The sequence below is a fragment of the Manihot esculenta genome, chromosome 16 (genome assembly GCF_001659605.2).
Source record: "Manihot esculenta cultivar AM560-2 chromosome 16, M.esculenta_v8, whole genome shotgun sequence".
NCBI classification, from domain to species: Eukaryota; Viridiplantae; Streptophyta; class Magnoliopsida; order Malpighiales; family Euphorbiaceae; genus Manihot; species Manihot esculenta.
Window position 1 is genome coordinate 31020500 of NC_035176.2, and position 12750 is coordinate 31033249.

Below are 12750 nucleotides of genomic sequence, written 5' to 3' on the forward strand. Positions count from 1 at the left end.
TCTCTGGTATTATTATTATCTATATACTGTATACGAAGATTGAAATATCTATTATACATTTTTGTTTTCTTGCTTTTGCTAAGCAAGTTTCCTAGAAATTCCAATTCGTCTCATTAAATTGTAATACGCTTGACTTTCTCACCATTTAATTCATTAAAATAATCAAGGAATCTCATTCTGGGTTCTTCTTCTTAGCGCACTAACCTTTAAAAAATTATTTAATACGACATAATCCACTGCTACTTGAAGAAATTGGTCTACGCCCAAGGAAATGTAGTTGATTCGCCTAATTAAACTAAAATATTATATGAATTTTATAATTCATGAAAATTAATTTTAGTTATAATTAACTTTTATGAAATTTAATTCCTTTATTTAGATTTTTTTTTCTAAATTAATTTAATCATTTTACTTTTTCAATTTTACAGTCATCTTATTTTCCTTTCAGTATCAAAAACAACTAAAAGTTTGTATTAAAAAAAATAAAAAAGAAAGAGAGAGAATTTCAATTAACAATAAACTAATCCTTAAGTAATGCAGATGCTGCATGCAGCACATGCTACTCTATTAGAGTTAGTCTCCATAATGAATGATTAGATACAAATTACGATGATTAGACTCTAATTAACATTCTTTTGACTCTATTAATTACTAATTAACAAATGTGGGTTTCAAAGATTACCATCCTTAAGCAGCAGCTGCGCACCAACCCCCATGCCTGGGTTGGAAAGTTTAACGCTTTGACCTTTTTTATTTTATATAAATTTCTCCATGCCATATATTGTACAGCCTTCATTTAATTATGATATCAAAATTAAATATTAGATATGAAATATTTTTAAAATTTAAAAGGTAAAATTTTACTTTTTTAATAAATTTTATTTTTTTAATAAATTTGATCGGACGGAAATCTGATAATTTATAAAAAGAAAAATTATGTAATCATTTAGAAAACTAAATAAGGATGGTGTGATCATTGCTCATTATCAAATTTATTGATGCATTAAATTTGATATGAAGAAGCAGCGGCTGATTATTAGAATCTCAATCACGTACTAACTGCGGAAATTAATTAAATAATTATATATTTTTTTTCATTTTCTTTCTGTATTCATATATTTAATTTAATGATGAGTACAGTTTAATAAATTTAAAAAATTTAAAATTTTACTGTTTTGATTCACAATTTTTATTAAAAAAATAAATTTTATTTTTAAATTAAAATAAAATAATAAAAAATAATTATCTTATTAAAAAATATTTTTTAAAAAATACTTTTTCATATTAATTATTTTTTATAAATAAATGAAATTTTTAAAAATAAATATTTATTTCTGAACTAAATAAAATTTAAATTTGAAAACGGATACATTTAAATTTTTTATTGACAATGGTTGGGGCGGTGTTGCTGGTGCCAATAGCGGTAGTAGAGGAGACTGATGTTGCTAATGCTCGTTGTACTGGCGGCGGATGTACTGGCGGCGGATTATTCTGAAGTATGGATTTTGGTTGTTAAATAAGTGAAAATACCATTTTAGCATCATACTTTACGGCGACAATGGATCTTGCTGATTAAATATCTTTTGTTAATTAGACTCTAAAATTTAATTATATATGCATCTTCGTGATTATAATCAAAGGTTTCAATATTGAACTTCTGTTTTATATCATTTATTTAATGAAAAAATAATTTAAGTAAATTTTTATAAAATCATTCATAATTTTTTTAAAATAAAATTTTTATAAATTAAAAAAAATGAATTTTTTAAATTTAAATAAAAATAATTATAAAAAAATTAAATTAAATTCTTATGAAATTTTTTATTTCAAATAAAATGTAAATGATAAGATTCAAACATTTGAAATTAAATGTGAAAATAAATTTTAAAAAAGTAACAATATATTATAGCTTAGTATTTAAACTTTAATAAAACTTGCAACTTAATTTTTATATTTTTAAAATTAAATAATTTATTCCTTTATTCTTATTAAATATACAGATTAGTTCCTTTATCTAATTTTCTTACTATTACTTTTAGTAAAATAGATAGAATATAATTTAATATATTTTCTGTATAAAGCAATTAAATCTCTAAAGTTTTGTTTTATCAACAAAATAATTCCTTTATTTAATTTTATTTTAAAAATGAAATATATTTTATATTTATTATATATAAAAGCTTCAATTATAAATTTGAAATTTTTAAGTTGCGAATTTCTTTTTAAATTTCATCATGAATGTCTAGTCATACAATAAAAATCCGAGATAAATTTTTTGTCTTTTGCTCAGATTGTGGAATCAAAAGGTAGCGTGTAAATATCATGAGCAGTCAAAAATTAGTAAACTTAGTAATTTTTCAAGAAAAGTTAAAAAATGATCATCCATTCAACATGATAATTTAATGAATTTTTTTAATAAAATTTCATCAAATAAAAAATAATATCATTTTAAATAAATTATCTAGTCAAAATATGAGCAACTAAAATAGCATTACGACGAATCTATCAAACAGAAATATTAATTTTAGAGTCTAATAAAAATTTATAATTATTTAAAATCAAACTCCGTATAAGATAGTTGGACAAACATGTTTCTTAAATGTGTGTTTAAACCCTGTATAAAATAATTTGACAAATATACTCCTCGTTCTTTCTCATCTCTCAAGTATAAATCATTAAAATCTCTTGAATAAAACCATGGAAGAGAGCTTCTACGAGATAAAATTCGAATAAGATTTTAAGAATAATATTATCGTTGCGATTCCATAAACCCATAATAACTAGTAAATCTCTATTAACTATTATTTTTTAAAATAACTAAATTAATAAAATTTAAAGAAAAATTAATTATAGAAACAGACACATGACTTTTTCATATAAACGAAATGTCTCCTTTCAATCCTTATTTATTGATCGAGAAGTAACCATTAAAATGTAAAAAATATAATAATTTAATAATTTAAAACTCAAAAAAATTTATATATATTAATAAAGTTCAGAATTATATTATAATTTTTAAAATTCAATTTTCCAATTAACTATAATTGCACATAATTTCAAACATTTTTATTTTATTTTATTTTCTAAGATTAAAATGTTCGCCTATAAACGCGTAAACATTCAAACTTTGCTGTCGGTCGGCCTCCTTGACAGCCGCAATGGAACTTTCCATGGGCTCAAATTACACGCTTTCGAATTGATTCTCGCCATTTCCTGCATTTTCCGGGATTCTTCTCTTACATTCTATCCTGTTCCCGTTTTTTTTTTCCTCTGTGTAAGCTCTCGCTTGTGTTACACTTCCTTCATGATGCTCCTGAAGAAGTCCTTCCATTCCCTTTTCTTCCTTTCCTTGCCATGGAGTTCAACGTCTGAGGAAGTGGATGTAGCTGCGGGGTAGGGACTGTAGATGGAAGCAGAGGGAAGATTTTTTTTTTTTTTTTTTGAAAAAAAATGAAGATGAAAGAATATACTAATTAATATGTTTAGGTAAAATTATATCCAAAACTTCCAATTAATTTAATGAAATGTTCAATTTCGTTTTTTCCATTAATCAAAATATTTTATTTTATTTTATTCAGATTAATTCAAAACTTATTAAATTAAACTTAATTTAGTTTGAAAACCAAAACGTCAAAATATAAATTTCTTGATTTAAATATAAAATTAATATGATTAATTTCTTGATTTTTAAATTAATTTTTTTCTTTTTTTTATTGTTATTTGTTCTAAAAATTAAGAAGTTAATACCTGGTTTTCTTAACTTTCGGGCTAATTGAGTTTAATTTAAAGAATCCAAATTAATTTAGATAAAAGTTAATTACTTAAATTAAATATTCACAATGTTATGGTAAAATTGAACTTTAAGCCTTATTTTAATTTTATTTTCCACTTAAATAAAAAAATGTATTACTTTCTCTGCAAACTTTTATGTCATTTTTACTCTTTTTTTTTTAAAACATTATCTAAGTGAGCGGAAGGAATATTCAAACTTTTTTTTTTTAAGGAACAAAAAGCAAAATGAGTTTGCTGGTACGTGCGAAACCATTTAATGTTTCCTTATTTGGTTCAGACATTAAAATAAAATAGTTGTAATGATGACACACCAACCAAATCCCTGTAGGCCTATGCTTTTCTAGTCAAATGGGGCCCGAACAGACAGATCACAGCCGTCCACGTAACCCCTATGGCACACGAGGGGCCACATAATTCTATCCATCATATCATATGATCAACACATGCAACTAAGCCAAGCAGCCAACTACTTGGTTGAAAGTTGGTGAATACATTCAAAAAATTCTTAAAAGATTAATCAATCGAGTGATTGTACACTGCTAATGCAGCAAATTAACAGGGGCCCACATTTTGATCACAATCTGATCACATCAAGGGCTGAAAAATTGGTCCCTCTTGGATCACAAATCCAGAGATGAGACTATATGTCACTTTCACATTTTCAGTTTGTTTTGTGCATGATCTTCTCAGGGAAGATGTGAAATCGCCTTCTTATTCTTCCTGTATGAAAATTATTAGAGCTTCCACTCAATGTCAGCTTCAAATGATTGAAACATGAAGATTAAAAGATTCAATAATCATTTGTCTTCTCACTGAACATCATATGGAATGACATTAATGGTCTATTACTACTCAATGCAGGTGATAGGAGATTCAAAGAATCCTTGATTATAATAGAATCGATGTGAAAGCCTTCGGACAAAAAGATCAGAAGACTTAGATAAATGATATCGATGGTGGTCAATGGAGGTTAATAATAATGGGGATGTTAGTCTTGGAAAGATATCAAAGAAAGAAACTAATAATATGGGATGTTAGGTCTTGGAAAGATAATTAAGAAAGTGACAAGTCGTTTAATTTACGCCATGAAAACTTGCAGATAAAATTGTATGCTGATTTATTCCTTGGACACTGAAGTTTGATAGACACTCAAACAAGCTCAAGGTAATTATACAGTTCAGGATATACATGAACACATTGCATAGTAGGCAACTAAAGTGTGAACAATTATTTACCATGAACCTCAGAATGCATTAGACAATTGTGTTTGAAACAATACCTGCCGCTTATCAATGTTAAGGACTTCAGCAGGTCTTCTCAACATGCCTCTGGATCTTGTTCAAGAAAAGAATGCTACAGGCTCCCAAAATCCTGCCACAAACCCCACAGCCATGCCCATATGAAATGATCAACTTATTTTAGTCATCATCATTTTCACCCAGTATGGTCACTCACTGAGACTTCCCTTTTTCTGCAGTCCTATAGCAACAGGAAGTTTAGGTTCATGAGCTGTGTGATAATCAGGATAGTAGTTGTGAGTTAAAACTCTAAATTCAGGTGCTTAATGGAATTTTCCTATGAAATTGCTGACTGAAATGTTTAAGGAAGAAAGAAAAGTGACACATGCTTTGCAAAATCACCCTGAAAATATAGTTAAGAGAGAGACTAGGGATTCTGGTGCTCAAAATGAAATATTTCAACCATAAACTAAATTGTTTATCTGCATACAATATAACCAGGATTGCGAAGTTCACTTAACTTTCTCTATATAACCAGGATTGCGAAGTTCACTTAACTTTCTCTTGATAACCCAACTCAAAAGCTGTCCAGAAAATTTAGATAAATTTACCCAAATGAAAGACGGTTATTAACCAATTTTATTTCCACCAAGTGAACTGTCCATCAATTATCCACTCAGAAATAAGAATGTGCTTCCTTTAGGATAGGAACCCTAACTTCCAGTATTTCAGTAGCAAAAGTAGAAAATTAGAAGGAAAAAAAGGAAGCAGATAGAGAAAGAATGAGTAGAAAGGAAGAGAAAATAGCAAAGAAAAAATATTTTATTGAGATATTTATGAAATAACCTACATTAGAGCTGGAAAGCTCCATTTATACAGCTTACTGTGCTCTATCTCAGCAGTTACAACTGTCATAGCTCTAATGACGGCTGGTAACTACTTTTCCATCCTTCAATCAACTGCCTAATAACTTTTCCCTCCTCATTCACTTATTCCTAAACCACCTTCTCCTATACATAACAATACCCTCTCCTTGACCACATTCTTGTTCCCATGAATGTGAAAGCTCAGGAAATTGAGCTTGAATAAGAGCTTCTTTACTCCCATTTAGCTTTATCTGTTGGTACGTTGAACCATCTGAGAATTGTTCTTGACTGCAGCCTGAATATAATTCGTCTTCCAATGTTTTAAGTGTTCTAATGTTTCCACTGCTTCTACTGAAAGTATGACTCTTAATTGACAAAGAGTAAACTTTCTTCCTTTTCTTCTCCAAATTTCCATACTCATTCCTTCAAGATTACCATTTGTGTTTTAACTTTCTTCCTTTTCCTTCTCTCGATATTTCCTATTCATCTTCCATGAAGGTTATAGGATTTTAACAGCTGAATTCACTATCTAGTCTCCCAAATATAACCACTTACTTTTTCCAACTCCTCCCAGCTGGCTGAGAGATGTATAGCTGATTGTTGGAGGTGAACTAAAGGTTGTTGTGGTAGGCTTTTGAATAAAATAGTTTTCAGTGATAGAAGATTTTGGGAAATAAGGAAAGTTCTGATGTAACTGAGAGGTCTTGCAAGTCAGGTTAGGGTTGGTTGTTGCAGGAAAAGGTTGAGTTGCTTAAAAAAGACCTGCATATGATATTGGATTTTCTATGGTGATTAATCAGCTATTCTTGTTCTTGTTCTGATTCCCAAATCTTGCATTCAAAGCCCTTTCAACCAAAGGATGACTACTTTCATCCCATTCCATATATGAAACCAAGAATCCGGCAATCCGCCTTTCTTACAAAGAATAAGCTAGCAATGCCTGCTCTTTGCTTTCTTGGCACCCCATCCCATACTCCTCAAAGTACTTGCACATTTCCTAATCCACACCCTTGCCTCATTCCCTTTAAAAGCTACTAGCTCCATCTAGGTAAAACCCTCTCTTAACCCTCAGATTCTGCTCTATAACTAGTGCTTGCCTGATCTTTATTTCTTGAGATCAAGAAAGCTTTTCGAGTTGGTACATTACCCTTACCATTAACTCCATTAGGCTCTCTGCTCTAATTTCCAGCAGCTCCAATATTTCCTTCAGAACTCTCTTCTTTGCCGTCATCTCCATTAATCCCAGTAATTAAGGTTCTTAATTCTTCAGTAACTGATTTCTTGAACTCCAAACACCATGTTTCATATCCTCCCACAATTCCTTGAGTTATGTCAACCGTTCAAGGTTCTTGCAGGTGTCCCAAGACTCATCTTGCACGAACAATTCCTACTCTAACTTGGCCAGCCTAACTGCCTCCTAAGTAACTAAACTGATCTAGCCATTGCTTACAACTCCGAAGAATCGGTTTGCTGCCAACAACAGCTCCAAAGAGTCTAGGTTAATTTATTAAATCTAGAATTTTGGAACAGAAAGAAAGAGAAAAAAAAGAGAGGAAAAGAGAGAAAATGGGATAGAAATAGAGGGAAATTTGAGAAAAAAGAATAAAGAGTTTCTTGGTATCTCAAAAATTTCAAGGAAAAGGATTCTTGAAATGCTGGAAGTGAGAAATTAAAGTAGAGAAATAGAAGAAAGAGCCAGAAAACAACATAAGAAGAAAGAAATTTGATTCAACAATTTCAAAAAGAAGGAAGAACAGAAAAAAATATTGAGAATAACAGAAAAACCTGATTAAAGCAAAGATCTCTCTAAAGCCAGCTTTGATTCCAAATGTTAGGATAGAAACCCTAGCTTCCAGTATTTAGGTAGCAGAAGTAGAGAATTAGAAGAAAGGAAGGGGAAGAAGCAGACAGAGAGAGTAAGAATGAGTAGAAAGGAAAAGAAATTAGACAAAATAGAAGATATTATTGGGATACTTCTGGAAGCTCTATTTATACAACTAACAGCTCTCTCACTCTCTCTCAGCAGTCACAACTGTCATAACTCTAATAACTGCTTCTAACTTCTTTTCCCTTCTCCACTCAAATGTAAGTATTTAGGTAGCAGAAGTAGAGAATTAGAAGAAAGGAAGGGGAAGAAGCAGACAGAGAGAGTAAGAATGAGTAGAAAGGAAAAGAAATTAGACAAAATAGAAGATATTATTGGGATACTTCTGGAAGCTCTATTTATACAACTAACAACTCTCTCACTCTCTCTCAGCAGTCACAACTGTCATAACTCTAATAACTGCTTCTAACTTCTTTTCCCTTCTCCACTCAAATGTAACAACTTTTCCCTCCCTTCTCATTCACTTATTTCTAAACTTGCGTCTTTATTCAACAATATACAAGACAAGCTAAGCAAAAGCTCACTAACACTTAAACGTATATACAAGTAAAAAAAATATAGCTGATTTACAGTGGTGCGCACATTAATTATTACTGTTGAAATAAAAGAATGGCACATCATTGCAACATGTTCTTTAAAGAGCCATTGTTTCCTCACTTAGACAACGGTTTTTAAGAATTGCCATGGTTTCTTCCTTTGAGCTGAAGATACAAACCAAAACATCATTCTATGATTGGAGGATTAAGAAAAAGCTAAGGAAATAAAAAGTAAAACACAAGAACATGCACACACAGAGGTCTCCAGAGCAAAAAGATGCAAGTAGAGGAATTAGAAAGACCATTAGCTGATAATTCGAATCAAATAAATCTATTTCTGCTTTAGTATCGAATACCACTAATTTAGAAACCCAAAAGATGTGAAACAATTAACAAATATTTTATGAGCAACATTTCATTATGAATAATAGCAATATTCTTCACAAACACAAATCTCAAATGCAGAATAGAAGAAGTCTACAATCAAGTATAGCTTACCATATAATAGCAAAAACAGATAAATGAATTTTTTCCCCTTCTTATTTCCATGTGGTAGAGAAAGAAATAAATGCCGAGTTTATGAATATTATAAACAGAAGCAATACTCATAGTTGATCCATATACTCCCCTAAACCACCATCTCCATCCAACAGCAAATTAAATAAAACAAGATTACTGTTCATATAAATTCTAGAGTTTGTAACTTTTTTACTTTTTGAACTTAAGAAAGGTCATAAATAATATTTAATAGTTTAAATAACAACTAAGTGACTGTTTCTCAACCTTCAAATGATAAACTGCAACTACCAAAAAAATTAATGTTCTTTTACTGAGAGATTTACATATTAGTTAGTTTCCCAATTGGAAGTTTACCCTTTATGATGCTTTCCTTGCTTGGTAAGGATCACATCTGTTGATCTTGCACATCCAGATGAAACTTGAAAGGCACCACCTCCATAACATATGCAAAATGTTAAATCTCAAAATCCTTGACACCAACACCAAACTGCCTGCTAAAATTCATACTCATTAGGGCCACTCTGACTCTCCACATTGTCCAACCGTGGATTCATGGACTTCTCAAGTTCACTCGACTCCCTAAAAATCCCAAAATGACATAGTCTACCATTAAATTCAAGAAATTGAAGTACCAACAAATACATTACATATTATACAATAAAGTGGCAATTTATGGTGAGACAGTCATCAGCTTCAACGTTCAACCCCATTCAGTTGGTCTATTAAACAAAGCTATGCACAAAAAATTTCTTTTATTTTCTACCAGAACAAAGGAAAAAGATAAAAATTCACCTTACTACAAGATCAAAAGATTTCGGAGTAGAGAATCATATATGCCATGCAGCAGATGATCAGTAAATGGAAAATGCTTTACTTCTGATGCATCTCCAACATAAATTGCAAAGAAGTTTTTGTAATTGTTTCCTGTAATCCCATAAATCAATCAAATGCTTCCAAAAAGCTCAAATAAGGGGAAACTGCAAAAAAATAATATCTAAATGTGAAGACTTCACAGAAAAATTGAGGCCTGCAAATTCCAGAATTATGCAATGCAAACAAGCATATCATTCTCTATCAAACAATGAAAAAGAAGAGAAAATGCATTTGATTAAAGCATGTCAATAAACAAGAAGAGTCCAGCCAAGGGCTTGGTTTTATGCAAGCAACTCCAACAGTAGTAAAAAGTTGATTCTCCCTGTAATGGAAGAGGCATTTACATTGGAATGTCCAAATAACACACATTCGAGTGGAGCACGCCTAAACAAGTTGAATAATAAAAATTGTTGTTAACAATTGACTACATTCTTATCAACCAATCCATGATTGTGTGTTATTAACACATATTCCTTTTTGCTTTATCCAAACCCCACTTCATTTTTCACGAGAGCTTCACCAGATCCAATTACTTCCTCTCCTCCAAAGAAAACAATATCAAATATTAGCAATCAAGCTGAAAACAAATATATGACATCTCCACCAGCATCTAAGGAACAACAGAACAGAAATTATTGAAATTATATGCGTTCAATGGCATATCAAGCATCACAAGGAAATCATAATGCATCTGCTTGTACTATAATAATCTACTCACCTCTGAGAGCTTCAACAACATCTTCAGATAAAACTTCTGCCGCAGAAACCCTCTAGTTCTTAGCGTCTGCATCACGTCTTTTCGACTCCAGGCCATTTTCCTTTGGAACTCAACTTCCAATCCAATCTCTTCTTCTGGCTCAACAGCGGCACGAACCCAATTTTGGGAACGCCTGAAATTATCAAAGTAAAACTGGAGTTACTAATTCCACGATGATAAACTACAATTGATTTAGAAACAGAAGAAAGGGAACATATCAAAGACGATCAAATGATTTTGAAACAATAATTGATTAAAGAGCACCTCAGAGAGAAAAGAAAGAGCAGGGAGAAGCGGCAAATTTTGGGTAATTCTTGGGGGCAATTGGTGCTACTCTGCTGCCCCTCACAACTGCAGAGGAGCTCGGGAGCAGCGGCTTGTGTAACCTTCCCAGGCTTCATGAAGCTACTGTCGTATTGGATTCCCAATCCCGTGTTCAGTTTGGAGTAATGGATAACAAAGCTTGGCGAAATTAGAAAACTTATTATTTGATGACCGACCTCTTCAAATTTAGGCGTGAGATTAAGCTTGTAATAAAATTGTAACTTATTAGGCAGGGTTTCCAGACTCTGTTTCTGTTGATGGTTTCGTTGCTTCTCGTGTCTTCTTTTCTCCTGCCCGAAGTAAATTTCAGCTAACTATTAATTAAAAAAAAAAACAAAAAAAGCTACCAAACAAGTCTTTAACAATGCGAGAGTAATAATGACAAGTAAAGAAAAAAAAAATCAAGCATTACTAACAAGGATTAACAAATTATATTGGCCTCATGTTTGCTTGAGGGAGTTTGAGTTTCTGTATCACTTGACTACGTACATTTTCTCCTTTTATTTTTCTATGGGCTAAAAATTGGTAATGTTAATATCCAGAGATAGTGCGATATTGTTATTCCCTTGATAGCATAACCATAATGCTTTTGAAATGCCCATTTACCATTAGACTTGAGGTCATAGTGCATCTCTTGTTATTTTCATTCAGTATTGATTACTAGGTGAGTTAGTGGCAATTGATTCTACTTTGGTTTGGTGTTTATGGCTTTCGAAGTTGTGCAAGAAGAAGAGAAGATATGGAGAGAGACAAAGAGTGTGGTTGTGTTTAAGAAATTAAATATTTATTTTTATTTTGTTTTAAAAATGGAAAACTTGCTTCTCTCTCTTCGCTTAGAGAGACGCATTTCCTTTTGATTTGTCTCTTTATGCTGCTTCATCCCTTTCATTTGCTATCTTTGTGAAGCCTTCTCTTGCCGCTTCCCCTGCCCGAACAGGAAGAGGCATTTTTCTTTTTAACCCAATAAGTGGATTTTGTCATTCTCACAGCTGGGTTAGGTGTGAATATCATTTTTGTTTCGTATGTTTCCTCTGGTTTTAGATTTGAGTTTTCATAGAAAGGATGTTGTTTCAAGAGATTTGAATTTGTTACTTAATCATCTTCTGGTGCTTATTATGTCTTTTATTTTATATCTTTGTAATGGAGAGATTCAAATCTAAACTAAAAACTAAGCTATCTTGGGAGTTCTTCAGCCTATTGTATGTTTAATGGCCGACTTTAAAAACGCTAGAGAAAGCGATCACAAGCTCTACTTGATTCTCCTTCCCTTTGCAGTAACGATGACAAGTTTGAATGCTTTAATCCGTTTCATTTTACACCTCTTTTTGAAATGCCATGGATGGTGGGTCTTATTGCTCCTCGGTACATTCTTTAGCCTTTTATGAGTATTGTTGTTGAGATATCAACCCTCTTTCAAACAATGTTGTGGTTGCATCTGGTTCTTGAGTGAGTCAGTGTGCTTGTGAACTTGCATGTGCCTTTCTCAACCCTCTTTCAAACAATGTTATTGTTGCATCTGGTTCTTGAGTGAGTCAGTGTGCTTGTAAACTTGCATATGCCTTTCTTCTGACCGTTTTAGAGCATACTTACTCCTTGTTAGGCTTCTAAAAGTCCTGCAGTTGAAGACTAAAAGATATTAACATTAAAAACTTAAATTTTTACGGGTTTTTGTGTTTTAATCCACATCTTTAATTTTTAATACAATATGTCAGAATTTAAAAATTTTTTAGTCATTTTATCTTAATTGAAATTTTAAATGGAGAAGTATATGACAATAGCTAATATAGTATGGCATGTGTATTTGTTTAGATTTTTTTGTACTTTACCAAACCGCTTTGATTTTTAAGATAAAAAAAATCAAAAAAATCAAATCAAATCGATTATTTTTCTATACACATCCTTTTATCCCTCTCAAATCCTATCAATTAAAACTTTTTTTATCATCTTTCATTTTATTCTC

General features: G+C 31.3%; 1 protein-coding gene across 11 annotated transcripts; it reads right to left on the reverse strand.

Moving 5' to 3' along the window:
* Positions 1 to 4273: 4273 nt before the first annotated feature.
* Positions 4274 to 11221, reverse strand: LOC110602836. 11 transcript variants are annotated; one of them, XR_006349053.1, is made up of 8 exons: positions 11207 to 11221; positions 10967 to 11080; positions 10731 to 10874; positions 10428 to 10599; positions 9629 to 9813; positions 9191 to 9415; positions 5072 to 5271; positions 4274 to 4512 (listed from the first exon to the last, which is right to left on the reverse strand). XR_006349053.1 is itself a non-coding variant. In XM_021740412.2 (4 exons), the coding sequence occupies exons 1-3, from the start codon at positions 10865 to 10867 to the stop codon at positions 9707 to 9709; spliced, it is 363 nt and encodes a 120-aa protein (XP_021596104.1). In that variant the 5' UTR covers positions 10868 to 11096; the 3' UTR covers positions 8939 to 9415; positions 9629 to 9706. The 11 variants fall into 11 exon arrangements, 2 of the variants coding, with proteins under 2 accessions (XP_021596104.1, XP_021596105.1); XR_002486027.2 differs by having other exon boundaries at positions 10731 to 11080; XR_002486029.2 differs by lacking the exon at positions 11207 to 11221 and having other exon boundaries at positions 10967 to 11096.
* Positions 11222 to 12750: the final 1529 nt, after the last annotated feature.

What these genes read in the sequence shown, in the direction of transcription:
- LOC110602836 (XM_021740412.2), bottom strand. Translation starts at nt 10,867, where the DNA reads ATGAAGCCTGGGAAGGTTACACAAGCCGCTGCTCCCGAGCTCCTCTGC. An exon ending in CTCTTTCTTTTCTCTCTGAG is followed by an intron (nt 10,600 to 10,730) that starts GTGCTCTTTAAT and finishes TGATAATTTCAG; the next exon opens with GCGTTCCCAAAATTGGGTTC. An exon ending in TGTTGTTGAAGCTCTCAGAG is followed by an intron (nt 9,761 to 10,427) that starts GTGAGTAGATTA and finishes ATGGGATTACAG; the next exon opens with GAAACAATTACAAAAACTTC.